At 42.8% G+C, this 18,604-nt stretch overlaps 1 protein-coding gene across 1 annotated transcript in view; it reads left to right on the top strand.

Moving 5' to 3' along the window:
* Nucleotides 1–18,604, top strand: part of slain1a (SLAIN motif family, member 1a) — a 55,873-nt gene that overhangs the window by 12,833 nt on the left and 24,436 nt on the right. The window contains exon 2 of the mRNA XM_060826527.1: nt 17,776–17,907. Within this exon, the coding sequence (XP_060682510.1) occupies nt 17,776–17,907 (132 nt within the window). The remainder of the gene's footprint in view (nt 1–17,775; nt 17,908–18,604) is intronic.

The following is an 18,604-nucleotide window of genomic DNA, read 5'->3' on the forward strand; positions in this document are numbered from 1 at the left end:
TATTATTCCTCATTGAGGAATGCCATAAGAATTTCCTAATTAGGGTCCTTAAATTCCTCATCTTTCCTGCTACTAACTCAGTTGTAAGACTTAAAGCGGAGTATGAAAATTTCAGATCAGTAGATAAGCTAGCAGGTGGCAGGAATGTCAAGTTAGGAGAGGGTAAGATGCCAAGTGGATAAGTTGCCAAATGTTTAGGGGTGGGTAAGAGGTATCAGGGCAGTAGTGTGCCGTGTAAGTGCGATTCTAGGTTGCAAGATAGCAAGGGGGACAGGTAGATGACGTTGTTGTAGGTGGGGAGTAACTGGATTTGTGTCAAGTGTACAGATCTCTTGGCAGGAAAAAGGTTTTGGCACTAGGGGGTGGTGGGATGGTAGCAAAGAAGTGTTGGTTCCCAGAAAGTGAAGTGGGGGGCCATGCACAAAATGAGGGAATGTAGATGGGTGAGTGAATGGAGGTCAGATTTGGAATGGGTTGGAGTTTGCAGATGGGGCACCATCAGTTTCTTGAAATAGAGGAGGAGTGTCAGGTCAGTTCTGATCTGGTGTGTTAGTTGCAAGGCAGGCTGTAGTTGGGGGTGAGAAAGATAAATGTCAGATAATTACTCAGGAGTTAGACAATATATTTAAAAGTCCAAATTTTCCAAAGTAACTGTTCACTTCATTTAATTAGAATGCTACCAGTTCTGATTTAAATCGAAATTTTCTGAGGCTGCCAGGCATAAATGAAGAAAATTTAATTTTCTCAGCAATTCTGACGGAGTCTGCTGCAATGGAGATTCCATGTGCATTCTCACATCTATGCCAGAATAATTGATGTCGAGCCATGGGATAATTCAGTTAATATATCACAAATAAAAACCTTGCTTATGTCTCACCAGAAATTGTTTACACTGTCCTTGATGAGAACATTGTAAGGTTCTCACTTCTTTGGGAAGGAAGTTCCTCAAATGGTACTCGCTGTATGCTGAAGTGATTCTCTGCATACCTGTGTGGTAATGATCAAGCACAAAATTTATGCTTTGGCAATATCTGCAAAAGACAGCTTTCTACTGTTTCCAGACATTTAACTTTATGCTCCTAAATTCATTTCCTGAGAGATATTTTGGTGAAACTATGCATTAAGAACCTGAGAAAAAATGCATTATTGTCGTCTTACAGATTTTTGCAAAGAACTAGCATTTTCTGTTGTAGAAGTGAATTATTTGCATGGCATTGGAGCAGAAAATCCTCTGAATACAAATGGAAGAGGGTGCAAGTTTTTCTTTGTAATCAATAACTGGAAGTGAAATTATAGAAATAGGAAGCATTGAAATGTTTGTGCATGTATTAATTGAAAAGAGACAGATCCTTTTTTTTTAAGCTTACCCCTAAATGGTGGTTGGTAGTTCTATTTAAAAAAATGATTTCAGCATTTGGCTTTGCTGATTCCATGATGCTTGGAAATTTGTAGACATATATTTTGTACCTCTCCTTGCTATCTCTGTCAATCTCTAAAGCACTCATTGTCTTGGAATATTGATATGCCTTTGAAATTTGTTAAATTATCTCCGTAACTGAAACTTTATCTATATTCAATAGTCCCTTTTTCATTGATTTGACCAGTACTTTCAATAACCTTCTTAAATTTCTTAGTAGAATTGCAATAATAGCAAGCCATCATTCATCGTCTTCCTTTTTTATAAAATTTGTTTCTGTTTGTAACTGCATTCATCATAACAATAAAAAATGACTCCAAGATATAATTTGCATCGAAGTATTAATACATGAAGAAAAGTTGTAAATATCAAATATCTCTCTAGGTTAAATAAAACCTTTAAGGGGCTAAAATTTGTGCTAAATTATGCAACAACAATTTTATGTTGAACTGACAGTAATAAATTTACACTCTGGCTGCATCTTAGACTGTCACAAAAACACAATTAAAAGCCTTGAGGGACAGGAATAAATGTAATCATGTCAAAATTCTATCTGATGTTTTCACATCATTTTCCCGATTATGCTGGAGATTATTAAGAGGATAAATAGCTGCCATCGATGTCTTGTGGATCTCTTGCTTCCAATTATCAATTTCCAGTGGACAAAGTGAAATCTCTTTAAAACTAGCAGTAATTTGATATATTTTTCATAAGGCAAGCTGTTTTCTGCCCAGATAAGCTGCAGAAAATTACACAAGATTGCTCAAGTTTCACAAGTCTCCTTGCACAATACAAGCTGAATGGAAAATTAAATAGAGCAGCTATTATATACTAATTTTCCTTTCATGTTTCGTGTTTTTAACAAAGAAAATCGGTCAGCCAATGAGATCAGCCATGATCCTAGTGAATGGCAGAGCAGGCTTGAGCTGAATGGCCGACTCCTGTTCCAATTTCCCATGATCTTGTAAACACTGTATAAAAATTAGAATTCACAGTGATGTCTAACGCAGTATTAGTTCAAACAAACTTTAATATTATGGATTAGATGCTTATCTTAGCATTTTAAAAGTTAATATCCACTGATTCCTAATAAACATTATTAACCTATTATGCCATCTAATGAACACTGGTTTTCCTCATATGTAATAAAGTATAGCCTTTGTTTGTATAAGCATTCTTGGCTCAAACCTGTTGTGTTGCAGTGTTCAGCCTTTCAGAGTTTTACTGGTAGAACATTCCAGTCTTGGGAGAAGTTTGGAAGAATGGCGGATGGGTGACCTACATTGGATGGGAGGCCATAGTTTTGAATTACAACAAGGAAATGTTTGCACCACAATTAAATGCTCTTTCCCAATTATGATCCACCCAATCAAGAATTGTGTGCCTTCACAAACCTGATGGTATTAAGAGGCATGCAGCGGATGAGCTTGACTTCTTGGTGTGAGTACTTGATTCAATGATGGAATTGCAGTGTAGGATATCCAGGAAAGAAAGCAGCACAGGGGAACAGACTAGCTCCTCTTTCAGGGTAGAATGGAGAGAAGGTAATACTGGAAGGGAAGATCAGTGGGGAAAGGAAGGACAATGGCCAGGGAAAGTTGGGGCTCTCATTTTCAAAGGAAGAAAGGTGGATAAAGTCACATGTTTCTGCTCTGTCTGGGGTCACTTCGCTGCATCTGGGAGGAAGAGTTTGGTGCAGGGTCATTCCTTTCAACAGGCTGAATGATAGTATTGAGCAGCAGGTTACAGGGGCAGTTGGATATGTTAGGGGGTACATATAGGGTCATGGCAGGATTGTACTGTCTCAAAAAGGAAGGTCAAGAAATGCAACGATGTAAGTCATCTTAAGAATTGGAAGGGATCGGAGTCAAAAGGGGCATCGGGATGTTGATATTTGGAGATTTGGGAGGGAAAGCAGCAAAGTCAACATAAACATGGAATCCATGGAAAGGGCAGGTAAGGCAACTGTTCAAAGGTAATAAGGGTGACATGAATCACAAGTTGGTGTGAGTAAAGGATAATTGGGAGACATTGATGGGTGAAGGGGGAGAATTAAAAATATTGTCCTTCATAGAAATGAAGTGAATTATATTCTCACAAGAAGGCCTGGTGTTTGTCAATGCAGTGGCAACATCCAGAGTTGGAGGATGTTTTCTTCAGGTGGGCAAGGTTAAAGTGAGAATATTTAGTTGACTGAAAGGGCAATGTGTTAATCACCTTCCAAGGAGCAGGAAATGTCGATACTCCTGCTCCTCGGATGCTGCCTGATCGGCTGTACTTTTCCAGCACCACACTCTTCAATTCTGATTCTGCAGTCCTCACTTTGTCCTAATGCATTAATCACAAATGCAGTGGCTGACGAACCATGCTCAGCTGAGTTACTCTCCATGAACCAGCATCCCTCTAGACCTTGTGATATTCTAATGAGATCCTATAATATCATGGACACTGACATCATTGAGGGCAGATTGGAATGGACAAGATATGGATGCAGGCATTGAGGAAGGGCAGCTGGTATAGGATCTCTTGACCTCCCCAACTACATGCTTGAATCAGAAAATTGAGGTTTGTGGTGTTAATGGAGGGAGGGTATATGTCTAACATGCAAAGGAAAGGATACAAACCTTGTGTTGAAATTTCAGTGAAGGAAAGCTGACTGTTATGTTGAGGAAGGTGAACAGATGTGCTTTTAAGTATCCCACTCTATGCGCAAACTGTCCATTCACTTGAATGTTTTGCTACAAGGACCTGTCCTGTGGGGCCACACATGATAGACCTCACCATGGTGGACATGTTGGGTTGGAAGGAGGGTCAGAGGAGGAAAATTACCAGCAGGGGCATTATGCAGTGGATCTGAAAATCAACTTAAAAGTCTATGATGAACATGGCTATCAATGCTGTGAATAGCCATATTTCCTGAAGCAAACGTTAAGATGGCACAGCACCATCCTGCCCTGATTTTGACCATTGTTTAATGGAGGAGGAGCCAGTGTAGATGGATAGAGGAACAGCATCAGCAAATCAGCCTGCCCAGGGCAAACTCCAGGTAGTCCAGGAGTTATACAGGCAGAGCATGAGTGGAAACTGAAATTACAGATATTGTTGCAGTAACATCAACTGACTGAGAGGTATTACAAGAGCTTCAGGCCATCCTGGGAAGTGCCCGGTATCCCTCAGCTGGTTGGGAAGCTTTGACTCAGTGGTAAGCACTGTTTCTTCACAGCACCAAGGACCTGCGTTTGATTCCAGCCCTTGGTAACTGTGCAAACTTCAAACAGGCATCTCCCTGGGTTTTCTCCGACTCCACTGGTTTCCTCCCGTAGTCCAAAAATGTGCAGATTTGGTGGATCAGCCATGTTACATTGCCTTGTGGTGTCCAGGGATATGCAGACTAGGTGGATGGGCCATGGTAAAAGTGGGGTTATAGGGATAGGATGGAGAGGTCTAGGTAGGATGCTTTTCGGAGGTGAAGTGAAGACTCAAAAGGCCAAATGGCTTCCTTCCGCACCGTAGCAATTCCGTGACTGAGGACTAGGGGACAATCCTGTGCTGGTTCTCTTGTAGGCAATAGTGGCCTCTTCACAACTGACTAGTTTGAGGGCTCAATTTTGTTTTTCACTCATGGGATGTGGGCATCACTGGTTGGGCAGCATTTATGGCTCTTCAACTGAGTGGCTTGTTCGGCCATTTCAGAGGGCAGTTGAGCATCAACCACATTGCTATGGAGCTAGAGTCACATGTAGGCCAGACCATGTGAGGATGGTAGATTTCCTTCCGTGAAGGACAAGAGTGAACCAGATGGGTTTTTCTAACAATCAATGTCTTTAATATGACTACAGTGTCATTACTGGATTCTTAATTCCAAATTATCATGAGTACAAATTCTATTTGTCATACTGGGATTCGAACTCAGGCCCCCAGAATATTAATTGAGTTTCTAGATTAATAGTCTAGCAACAATGCCATTTGGCCATTGCCATTCCTCCCTCTGTGGGATCTTTCAGAGCTACTCACAAGTATATATGGAAGGTCACTGATATAACTGAAAATCCCTGAAAGTTGAGAGGTGGAATGAGCAAGTAGTTCGGGCAATGGACCTTTTTGCTGCAGCTAGTTTCCTACAGTTATAAGGTATTACAGACCATACCCACATTGTCATTAGAGTGTCTTGGAGCTTCCAGCTGTGTTTATAAATAGGAAAAGGTTCTATTTGTTTAATGTGCAACTAACATGTTACCACTGAAGCCAAATCCTCCAGATTTGCACACAATATCCAGGGAGTTCTCATGCAGGGAGAGAATGCTCTGTTTCTTTTAGTTTCTGTGAGTCCTTTCTCTTCATCAACACAGTCACACTTCAGAGTGCTCTTCACTCTGAAATCAATGATGAAAAGTGAATTCTGGCACTTCTCCACCAGTCTGGGCCCCACTCCCTCTTGACCTGGGATTCTTGATCTTCAGACTGACAGAGAGAAGGTTTGAGTAGCATTGCAATTGATGCATGAGTACTTCAGGAACATTCATGGCCATGCCAGCACTTGAACTTTCTCAGTTATATTTCCCTCATATAGGAAAGATTATGTTAAACCTGAAAGGGTCCAGAATAGTTTTAAGACCATAAGACCATAAGACATAGGAGTGGAAGTAAGGCCATTCGGCCCATCGAGTACACTCCGCCATTCAATCATGGCTGATGGGCATTTCAACTCCACTTATCAGCATTCTCCCTGTAGCCCTTAATTCCTTGTGACATCAAGAATTTATCAATATCTGCCTTGAAGACATTTAGCGTCCCGGCCTCCACTGCACTCTGCGGCAGTGAATTCCACAGGCCCACCACTCTCTGGCTGAAGCAATGTCTCCGCATTTCTGTTCCGAATTGACCCCCTCTAATTCTAAGGCTGTGTCCATGGGTCCTAGTCTCCTTGCCGAATGCAAACAATTTCCTAGTGTCCACCCTTTCCAAGCCCTGTATTATCTTGTAAGTTTCTATTAAATCTCCCCTTAATCTTCTAAACTCCAATGAATACAATCCCAGGACCCTCAGCCGTTCCTCGTATGTTAGACCTACCATTCCAGGGATCATCCGTGTGAATCTCCACTGGACACGCTCCAGTACCAGTATGTACTTCCTGAGGTGTGGGGACCAAAACTGGACACAGTACTCCAAATGGGGCCTAACCAGAGCTTTATAAAGTCTCAGTAGCACAACAGTGCTTTTATATTCCAACCCTCTTGAGATAAATGACAACATTGCATTCGCTTTCTTAATCACGGAGTCAACCTGCATGTTTACCTTGATAGAATCCTCGACTAGCACTCCCAGATCCCTTTGGACTTTGGCTTTATGAATTTTCTCACCATTTAGAAAGTAGTCTCTGCTTTTATTCTTTTTTCCAAAATGCAAGACCTCGCATTTGCTCACGTTGAATTCCATCAGCCATTTCCTGGACCACTTTCACAACTGTCTAGGTCCTTCTGCAGCCTCCCCACTTCCTCAGTACTACCTGCCTGTCCACCTAACTTCGTATCATCGGCAAACTTCGCTAGAGTGCCCCCAGTCCCTTCATCCAGATCATTAATATATAATGTGAACAGCTGCGGCCCTAACACTGAACCCTGCGGGACACCATTTGTCACCGGCTGCCATTCTGAAAAAGAACCTTTTATCCCAACTCTCTGCCTTCTGTCAGACAGCCAATCCTCAATCCATACTAGTAGCTCACCTCGGACACCATGGGCCCTCACCTTGCTCAGCAGCCTCCTGTGTGGCATCTTATCAAAGGCCTTTTGGAAGTCTAGATAGACCACATCCACTGGGTTTCCCTGGTCTAACATACTTGTCACCTTTTCAAAGAATTCCAACAGGTTTGTCAGACACGACCTCCCCTTACTAAATCCATGTTGACTTGTTCTAATCAGACTCTGCTCTTCCAAGAATTTAGAAACCTCATCCTTAATGATGGATTCTAGAATTTTACCAACAACCGAGGTTAGGCTAATTGGCCTATAATTTTCCATCTTTTGTCTTGATCCTTTCTTGAACAAGGGGGTTACAACAGCGATCTTCCAATCATCCGGGACTTTCCCTGACTCCAGTGACTTTTGAAAGATCTCAACCAATGCCTCTGCTATTTCCTCAGCCATCTCTCTCAGAACTCTAGGATGTATCCCATCGGGGCCAGGAGATTTATCAATTTTAAGATCTTTTAGCTTTTCTAGCACTTTCTCTTTTGTAATGGCAACCATACTCCACTCAGCCCCCTGACTCCCTTTAATTGTTGGAATATTACTCATGTCTTCCACTGTGAACACTGATGCAAAGTACTTGTTAAGTTCTCCTGCTATTTCCTTATCTCCCATCACTAGGCTTCCAGCATCAGTTTGAAGTGGCCCAATGTCCACTTTTGCCTGTCATTTGTTTCTTATGTATTGAAAGAAACTTTTACTATAATTTCTAATATTACTGGCTAGCCTACCTTCATATTTGATCCTCTCCTTCCTTATTTCTCTCTTTGTTATCCTCTGTTTTTGTAGCTTTCCCAATCTTCTGATTTCCCACTGTTCTTGGCCACTTTATAGGATCTCTCTTTTTCTTTAATACATTTCCTGACTTCCTTTGTCAGCCATGGCTGTCTAATCCCTCCCCGGATAATCTTTCTTTTCATGGGGATGAACTTCTGTACAGTGTCCTCAATTATACCCACAAACTCCTGCCATTTTTTGCTCTACTGTCTTCCCTGCTAGGCTCTGTTTCCAGTCTATTTTTGTCAGTTCCTCTTTCATTCCCTCATAATTACCTTTATTTAACTGTAACACCATTGCATCCGATTTTGCCTTCTCTCTTTCAAACTGCAGACTGAATTCTACCATATTATGATCGCTGCTCTATAAAGTCTGGTTCATTACATAGCACTAGATCCAGAATAGCCTGCTCCCTTGTGGGCTCCATGCCAAGGTGTTCCAAAAAGCCATCCTGTAAGCATTCCATGAATTCTCTTTCTTTGGATCCACTGGCAACATTATTTACCCAGTTCACCTGCATATTGAAGTCTCCCATGATCACCGTGACCTTGCCTTTCTGACATGCCTTCTCTATTTCCTGGTACATGTTGCGTCCCTGGTCCTGACCACTGTTAGGAGGTCTGTACATAACTCCCATTATGGTTTTTTTGCCTTTGTGGTTCCTCAATTCCACCCACACAGACTCCACATCATCCGACGCTGTGTCATTCAGTGCCATAGATTTAATTTTGTTCTTAACTAACAAGGCAACCCCACCCCCTCTGCCGACTTCCCAGTCTTTTCGATAAGTTGAAAATCCTTGGAGGTTTAACTGCCAGTCCTGACCCCCTGTAACCACGTCTCTGTGATGCCTACCACATCATAATCATTCACTATGATCTGTGCCATTAGTTCATCTGCTTTGTTACGAATGCTACGAGCATTCAGGTAAAGTGCCTTAATGATAACTTTATCATTAGAGGTATTGGAAGTCATAAGATGTCCTAAGTTATCCTTCCTTTTTGCTGCATTCCCAGTCTGCCTCGACTTTAAATCCACCTGCACATATGCTATCCTGTTGCTTATCTTTCCATTTAACTCCATACTCCCTGTCACTTTCACTTTCCCTTCCACCCCCCCCCCAACTCAGAAGTTTAAAGTCCTACTGACCACCCTATTTATCCTCTTCGCTAGAACATTGGTACCTAATCGGTTCAGGTGGAGTCTGTCCCAACGGTACAGATCCCCCCGGTTCCAAAACAGATGCCAATGCCCCATGAAGTGGAATCCCTCTTTCCCACACCAATCCCTTAGCCATGTGTTTACTTCTCTAATTTTCTTATCCCTATGCCAATTGGCACGTGGCTCGGGCAGTAATCCGGATTTATATAGTCAAAATGACCATTGGCGTCGAAGGGTGAGTATTTATACTCACTGCTTTCCTTCCCGGCTGCCCCTCTGGTCGTCGTCACTTCTCCCGCTCTGTGAAGAGAGAGAGAAAAAAAACCCACTGCTGCCTGCTACCTCTAAGTAATTTTAAAACAAACTGTCTTACCTTAGCTGTAGTCTTCCGGGTTTGTTTAAACTCAGCAGCTGCTCGCACTCAAAATCAAGGATGTTGATTTTGGATGTTGCCATGATGTTTCTAAGGATGTTGCCATGATTGGAGGGTTTTGAGCAACAGGAAGAAGATGAATGGGCTGGCACTTTTCCTTGGAGTGTCAGAGGCTGAGGAATGACCTTTAAAGAGGTTTATAAAATCATGAGGGGCATGGGTTGGGTGAATAGCCAAGGTCTTTTTCCCCAGGGTAGGAGAATCTAAAAGTGGGTATAGGTTTAAGGTGAGAAGGGAGAGATTTAAAAGGAACTTCACGGGCACTGTTTTCACCTAAAGGGTGCTATGTATATGGAATGAATTGCCAGAGGAGGTGAAAGCTGGTACAATTACAAAACTTAAAAGGCATCTGGATGGCTACATGGATAGGAAGGGTTTAGAGGGATATCGATCAAATGCTAGCAAATGTGACTAGATTAATTTAGGATATCTGGTTGGCATGAACAAGTTGGATTAAATATCTCTGACTCTTCTGTGGTCTTTGTCTAAAGAAGTCATGAGCGAAGTTCCAGTCATCCAATGGGGTCGTGCCAACATCCCTCACTGTTGCCATGTGATTGGTGTAAAGTGCACTAGTCAAGATGGCAGAACGCCTGATCGATACTTATCAAATACACAACACCTGAGTTAGTTGTAACTGGTTCCTGTTGAGCTTTCTTAATCTCTATGGCCTGGTTTCCACTTTCCTCTGCAGCCAATAACTGCTGGCGGCTGTTTAGTTTATTTAGTTTATTTAGACCAATTTTCTGTCAGGGAGAAAGCAAGGACTGCAGATGCTGGAGATCAGAGTTGAAAAGAGTGGTGCTGGAAAAGCATAGGACGTCAGGCAGCATCCAAGGAGCAGGAGAGTCGACATTTTGGGCATAAGCTTATGCTCAAATGTCAACTCTCCTGCTCCTCAGATGCTGCCTGACCTGCTGGGCTTTTCCAGCACCAATTTTCTGTCAGGCCTGATCTCTCCGACTGTGGGTCAGTTTGGAATATGCACATTTGGATCTGTGGTCGCTTGACCATATAGGATCATTTTTTTGACTAACTTTCTAATCCCAATGTTTATTGAATTCATATTTCACCATCTGCCACAAAGGGATGCAAACCCTATTCTGAGAGCTTTAGCCTGACATTGTAGATATTTGCCCAGTGACATTACAACTACATGACAGCCTGCACAGGTAATGATGTGATTGTGTGAGAATTTTCACTTGCAGGCGTGTCTCCAAACTATTTAAATTGTTTGCAGCATGATATATGTTGGAGGTATATAAGCATGGACCAGGGGTCTGCCGGGAAAGGTGAGTCATTAATTTAAATCTTTAAAAGCTTACCTCAAACGTTTGAGCCCTCCATTTCTGTTTTCAGCAGCAGGGAGAGTGACATACTAGGAGCATGCATTGGTTGCAGGTCACTGGCAAAGAGTCTGTCCCTGTTGCACAGAGAGGACAGGGGGATGGAGGAAAGTGTTAGTATTGGGGACTCAATAGTTAGAGGGTCAGATAGAAGATTTGTTGGGAACAAAAGAGACTCACAGTTGGCATGTTGCCTCCCAGATGCTAGGGTCCATGATGTCTCTGATTGTGTCTTTGGGGTCCTGAAGGGAGAGGCTGACCAGCCCCAAGTCATGGTCCATGTAGGTACCAATGACATAAATAGAAAGAGAGATAAGGATGTAAGGCAGAATTTCAGGGGGAAGCTGAAAGCGAGAACAAACAGTTGTAATCTCTGGTTTCTTATCCGTGCCACGTGATAGCGAGGCGAAGAACAGGGAGATATATCAGCTGAACACGTGGGGGTAGGGATGGTGCAGGAGGGAGGGTTTCGGGTACATAGATAATTGGGGCTCATTCTGGGGAAGGTGGGACCGCTTCAAACGGGATGGTCTCCACTTGAACCAGAGGGGTACTAATATCCTGGGTGAAAAATTTGCTTGTGTTATTCGGGTGGGTTTATACTAGGTCAGTAGGGGGATGGGCACCTGTGGTACACAGGTGTACACAGGAGGATGAGAGTAGGGAGGACATTGACAGGATTTCACGGTCACAGGAGTGTGCTGGCAGACAGAAAGCTGGTTTGAAGTGTGTCTACTTTAACGTCAGGAGTATCTGGAATAAGGTAGGTGAGCTTGCAGCATGGATAGGTACTTGGGACTTGCAGCATGGATAGGTAATGTGGTGGCTGTTTTGGAGACATGGCTAGAGCAGGGTCAGGAATGGAAGCTGCCGGTTCCAGGATTTAGATCTTTCATTAAGATCAGGGAAGGCGGTAAAAAAAAGGGGGAGGTGTGGCCTTGTTAGCCAAGGATTATATAACGGTGGCTAAAAGAACTTTTGACGAGGACTCGTATATTGAGGTGGTATGGACTGAGGTTAGAAACAGGAGAGGAGAGGTCACACTGTTGGGAGTTTTTTATAGGCCTCTGCAAAGTTCCAGGGATGTGGAGAAGAGGATTGGCAAAACGATTCTGGGCAGGAGTTAAAGGAACATGGTGATCATTAGGGGGGGACTTTAACTGCCCCAATATTGACTGGAAATGTTATAACTCTAGTAAGTCAGATGGGTTAGTTTTTGTCCAATGTGTGCAGGAGGGTTTTCTGACAAAGTATATCGAAGGATTGACAAGAGGGGAAACCACACTAGATCTGGACCAGGCCAGGTGTTTGATTTAATGGTAGGTGAATGCTTTGGTGAAAGTGACCATAATTTGGTCATGTTTAGTTTAGCGATGGAAAGGGATTGATATATGCCACAAGGCAAGAGTTATAGGTGGGAGAAGGGCAATTATAATGCAATTAGGCAAGACTTAGGATGCATAGAAAAATGCATAGATGCATGGGGTAGAAAAATGCAGGGGACAGGGACATTCAAAATGTGGAGCTGGTTTAAGGAACAGATATTGCATATCACTGATAGGTATGTCCTTGTCAGGCAGGGAGGAAGTGATAAGGTAAGGGAACCATGGTTTACGAAAGAAAGAAGAGGGAAGCTTATGTGACGTTAAGATGAGGTGGTTTAGATGAGTCGATGGAGAGTTACAGATTAGCTGGAAGGAATTATAGAGAGAGTTAAGAAGAGTGAAGAGGGGATATAAGCAGGTGGAATAAAGGACAACTCTAAAGCTTTCTATAGGTACTAAGGAATAAAAGAATGACTAGGGTAGGAATAGGGCTAGTCAAAGACAGAAATGGGAAGTTGAGTTGGACGCTGTGGTGATAGAAGTGCTAAACAAATATTTCTCATCCATTTTCACTCAGGAAAAGGAGAATATTGTAGAGGAGAAGGCTGAAATATGGGATATTAGACTTGAAAGGATTGAGGTTTAGTTAGGAGGAGGAGGAGTTATCAATTCTAGAAGGTGTGAAAGTAGATGGGCCAGATGTTATTTATCCGAGGATTCTCTGGGAAGCTAGGGAGGAGATGGCAGAGCCCTCAGCCTTGTGTTGTCATTGTCTACAGGTTTAGTACCAGGGGACTGGAGGATTGCAAATGTTGTGCTCTTTTCAAGAAGGGCAGCAGAGATGACCCAGGTAATTATTGACCAGTGAGCCTTACATCTGTTGTAGGAAATGTTTTAGAAAGGATTATAAGAGATAGGATTTGTAATAATCTAGCAAGCAACAATTTCATTGCAGATAGTCAACATGGTTTCCTCAAGGGCAGGTCGTGTCTTACAAACCTCATTGAGCTTTTGGAGAAGGTGACCAAGCATGTGGGGGTAGGGCAGTTGACATGGTGTAGATGGACTTCAGTAAAGCCTTTAATAAGGTTTCACATGGTGGGCTATTTTTTCCAATAGGGGGAGGAAGAGAGTTTCTCCAAGGAAGGCATCCTTGAAAAAGGATTTGCAATAGGTTAAAATCTTCTAGGAGAAAGTGGACTGCAGATGCTGGAGATCAGAGCTGAAAATGTGTTGCTGGAAAAGCGCAGCAGGTCAGGCAGCATCCAAGGAGCAGGAGAATCAACGTTTCAGGCATGAGTCCTTCTTCAGGAATGAGGAAAGTGTGCCACTTTTCTCACTGCACACCCAAGGCCATCTCCTCTGTCCAGAAGCACCTTCAACTTAACCTCCTTCCACCTATCGCACTTCCAACGCCCCTCGCCCAAGTCCCTCCTCCCTACCTTTTATCTTAGCCTGCTTGGCACACTTTTCTCATTCCTGAAGAAGGGCTCATTGCCCGAAACGTCGATTCTCCTGCTTCTTGGATGCTGCCTGACCTGCTGCGCTTTTCCAGCAACACATTTTCAGCTCTGATCTCCAGCATCTGCAGTCCTCAGTTTCTCTTAGAAGATTTTAACCTATTGCGAATCCTCTTACAAGGATGCCTTCCTTGAAGAAGCTCTCTTCCTCTCTCTACAAGGATTTCAGTGAGTCCCCCTCTCATTGCACACCCCAGGCCGTCTCCTCTGCCCAGAAGCACCCTCACCTTAACCTCCTTCCACCTATCGCATTTCCAACGCCCCTCCCCTAAGTCCCTCCTCCCTACCTTTTATCTTAGCCTGCTTGGCACACTTTCCTCATTCCTGAAGAAGGGCTCATGCCCGAAACGTCGATACTCCTATTCCTTGGATGCTTCCTGACATGCTGCACTTTTTCAACAACATATTTTCAGCTATTTTTTTCCAATAGCATGGGATTGAGGGTGATTTAGCAGTTTGGATTAGAACCTGGCTTTTGGTAAGAAGGCAGCGAGTGGTAGTGATTGAAAATATTCAGCCTGGAGTCCAGTTACTCGTGGTGTGCCGCAAGGATCTGTTTTCAAACCACTGCTGTTTGTGATTTTTATAAATAATTTGGATGCAGCCATCGGTGGATGGGTTAGTGAGTTTGCAGATGACAATAAAGTCAGTGGAGTGGTGGACAGTATGGAAGAATGCTGCAGATTGCAGGGGGATGTGGATAAACTGCAGAATTGGGCTGAGAGGTGGCAAATGGAATTCCAATGCAGATAAACATGAGGTGATTCACTTTGGGAAGAATAACACGAAGGCAGGATACTGAGTCAATGGAAAGATTCTTGGTAGTGTGGATGTGCAAAGGGATCTTGGTGTCCACGTACATAGATCCCTGAAAGTTGCCACCCAGGTGGATAGTGCTGTTAAGAAGTTGTGTTAGGTTTTATTGGTAGAAGGATTGTGTTCCAGAGCCGTGATGTCATGCTGCAACTGTACAAAAAGCTAGTGCAGCCGCACTTGGTATATTGTGTTCAGTTCTGGTTGCCCCATTACAAGAAGGATGTGGAAGCATTGAAAAAGGTGCAGAGTAGATTTACCATGATGTTGCCTGGTCTGGAGGGAAGGTCTTATAAGGAAAGGCTGAGAGACTTGGGTCTGTTCGCATTGGAGAGAAGAAGGCTGGGTGGGGATTTGATAGAGACATACAAGATGATCAGAGGATTAGATAGGGTGGACAGTGAGAGTCTTTTTCCTAGGATGATGAAGTTGGCTTGTACAAGAGGGTATGGCTGCAAATTGAGGGGTAATAGATTTAAGACAAATGTCAGAGGCAGGTTCTTTATGCAGAGAGTAGTAAGGGTGTGGAATGCTCTGCCTCCAATATGGTTAAGATGCAGCCACATTAGGGGCATTTAGCAGTCCTTGGATAAGCATATTGATGATGATGGGATAGTGTAGGGGGATGGGCTTAGATTAGTTTACTGGTCGGCACAACATCGAGGGCCAAGGGGTCTTTTCTGCAGTATTTTTCGATGTTCTATTTGCATTGATGTCTTGTTTTGTCCTCCGCACTTTTGGCCAAGAGTTTAATGTAACATATTTATGATTTATGAATGAAATAATGCAAAGTACTATAACATTTTTTGCATATTATTCAAATTGAAATATGCCAAATAATGGAGGAATTATTTTCTGGTACTTCTTAAAAATTCATGCAACTATTCTTGGCACATGTTCTATTTCAAAATGCAACTTCCTTTTGGTTAAGAAAAATGGCAGGATGGTGTCCTTTGCCTCTGACCTTGGAGGTTGGATCCTAAGATGTGTGTTTCAGATCTGGGATTGCAAACCATGCACCCGTCACTGTAATGAGTAAGCCATTATATCTTATTTTGTTGGAGGTGCATCTTAATTGTAGAGTTGGATTCTTGGAGGTTGTGTTCCAGCCATAGCTCCTCCGCCTCCAGCGATTCTGAAAGGGAAGTTGGCTTTGCAAGCCCTGCCCTGTTGTCACTGTGCGGTGTCAGTGACCCCTGCCTCTCACTTGAGAGGAACTTCTACCCGCCAAGCAATCTGATTGGCCTGCTTCATAGAGGACACTGCTTTAAGGTCAGGAAGAGTGTTTCTGTTGGGTAGACATTGTGGTGAGGTTCCCCCAACATGTCCAGGACACCCCTGAATGAAGTACCCCCTTCCTTCCCAACTTTATTGTTTGAGGGCTTTTAAAATTTCCATCGGTCTACTTGCTTCCACCTGCCCCCATCAGCCATAAATTGGCATGGAAAACACATTTTAAAGGCATGTTAACAAACCCAATTAACCTTTACATGATTAAATACAGCAGACGGGCAGTGATTTCAGCACCTAATCACCTTGCTGCTTTGGGGGTCAGCTCAGGGTGGATTCAAAGGTGGCGGGCTGGCCACCTGATGTATTTTACAAAGAGACACACACACACACACACACACACACACACACACTTGGTAGTGACACACAATTCAGCTGATAGTCCCCGATAAGATATGTGGATAGTGTGATAGTCGTAGAGATGTACAGCACGGAAACAGACTGTTAGGACCAACTCATCCATGCCAACCAGATATCCCAACCCAATCTAGACCCACCTGCCAGCACCTGGCCCATATCCCTCCAAACCCTTCCTATTCATAACACCCATCCAGATGCCTTGTAAATGTTGCAATTGTACTAGCCTCCACCACATCTTCTAGCAGCTCATTCCATGCACATACCACCCTCTGCATAAAAATGTTGCCCCTTAGATCTCTTTTATATCTTTCCCCTCTCACCCTAAACCTATGCCCTCTAGTTCTGGACTTCCCCACCCCAGGGAAGAGACTGTCTATTTATTCTATCCATGTCCCTCATGATTCTATAAGTTCAACCCTCAGCCTCTGATGCTCCAGGGAAAACAGCCCTAGCCTATTCAACCTCTCCCTATAGCTCAAATCCTCCTACCCTGGCAATATCCTTAAATCTTTTCTGAACCCTTTCAAGTTTCACAACATCTTTCCGATAGGAAGTAGACCAGTGTTGCACACATTATTCCAAAGATGACCTAACCAATCCTCTGTACAGCCACAACATGACCTCCCAAACTCTGTACTCAATACACTGATCGATAAAGGAATGCAGACCAACTACCTTCTTCACTATCCTATTTACCTTTGACTCTACTTTCAAGGAGCTATGAATCTGCACTCCAAGGTCTCTTTGTTCAGCAACACTCCCTAGGACCTTACCATTAAGTGTTGTAAGTCCTGCTAAGATTTGCTTTCCCAAAATGCTGCATCTCACATTTGTCCAAGTTAAACTCAATCTGCCACTCCTCAGCCCATTGGCCCATCTGATCAAGATCCCATTGTAATCTGAGGTAACCTCCTTCATTGTCTACTACAGCTCCAATTTTGGTGTCATCTGTAAACTTTACTAACTGTACCTGTTATGCTCTTATCCAAATCATTTATACAAATGACAAAAAGTAGTGGACCCAGCACCACTGGTCACAGGCCTCCAGTCTGAAAAACAACCCTCCACCACTACTCTGTCTTCTACCTTTTGAGACAGTTCTGTATCTAAATGGTGAGTTTTCCCTGTATTCCATGAGATCTAACCTTGCTAACCAGTCTCCCATGGGATACCTTGTCGAACGCTCCTGTAAGGGAAGCTTGCTTCTTTCTTACTGTTATTGAAGGAACTTCAAAAAACGCTTAAAACAATTGTGTGAAGATAAGCTGTTTTTTTTCTGCTACAACTAAAACCGATTATAACAAAAACATACAACAGTTCCTACAACATTAGTTGAAAGAAAACATGGGCTCCACAAGAACTGTTCTGACAAAAGGTCAGCACTTTAAATGCTGGTCGATTGATTAGCTACTGGCTTGCTATGTTCTTTGAAGCCTTTTTGAAATAGGTTAGATTTCCAATATTTGCACTTTGTTCATGTAAATGTTTAAAATATAAGTAGCATTAATCCTTATTTGAACTCTGAATGCATTTGCCTTTGTTGCAAAAATATGTGGTTGAATTTGAAATGACTTTTTGTGTTGCAGAAAAACTCAGACGCAGTATGCCAAACCTGGCTCGTTCATTCAGTGCTACCAGTTCACCAGATTCTTTTAAGAATAGCAGAAGTTTTGATTCAAACCTACAGAATGGAATTTCACGACTCCAGTCACCGGCATGTGAGTATAAGCTGTGTCCATAACAAAACTTTATCATGTGAGGTTAGTTTAGCTTTCAACAGATTACGTTGCTCATTCCACAGCGTGATGTATTAATGCTGTTCCAAATGATCTGAACGAATCAAACTCACCTTTGTTAAATTGTTTTATAATTCCAGTTTTTAAAATATTCATCTTTTTCAGCTATGTCTCATTCTTGGATGAAAAGGATGAGTAAATGAGCTATTGTCTGGCTTCTATCAGATGCTGCTCACTAATAGTTTCTAGGGAGCACTCAGGACAAATGAGGTTGAGAGAGAAGGTTTATGTTATTTACGAAAAAGCTCATAGAATGAATTGTGGTGTGAAACTTTTCAATTTCCACTCCCCTTATAATCTGCATAGTTTGTTTATGTGAATTTTGGAATTTTTTAAGGCATCTCTCCTTTAAACCTGAGACAAATTTAGTAATTAGATTAGATTAGATTACTTAGTGTGGAAACAGGCCGTTACGGCCCAACAAGGGCCACACCGACCCGCCGAAGCGCAACCCACCCATTTCCCTACATTTACCCCTTATTTAACACTACGGGTAATTTAGCATGGCCAATTCACCTGACCCGCACATCTTTGGACTGTGGGAGGAAACCAGAGCACCCGGAGGAAACCTACGAAACACCGGGAGAACGTGCAAACTCTACACAGTCAGTCACCTGAG

This window comes from Hemiscyllium ocellatum, chromosome 6, assembly GCF_020745735.1.
Source record: "Hemiscyllium ocellatum isolate sHemOce1 chromosome 6, sHemOce1.pat.X.cur, whole genome shotgun sequence".
Taxonomy (NCBI): Eukaryota; Metazoa; Chordata; class Chondrichthyes; order Orectolobiformes; family Hemiscylliidae; genus Hemiscyllium; species Hemiscyllium ocellatum.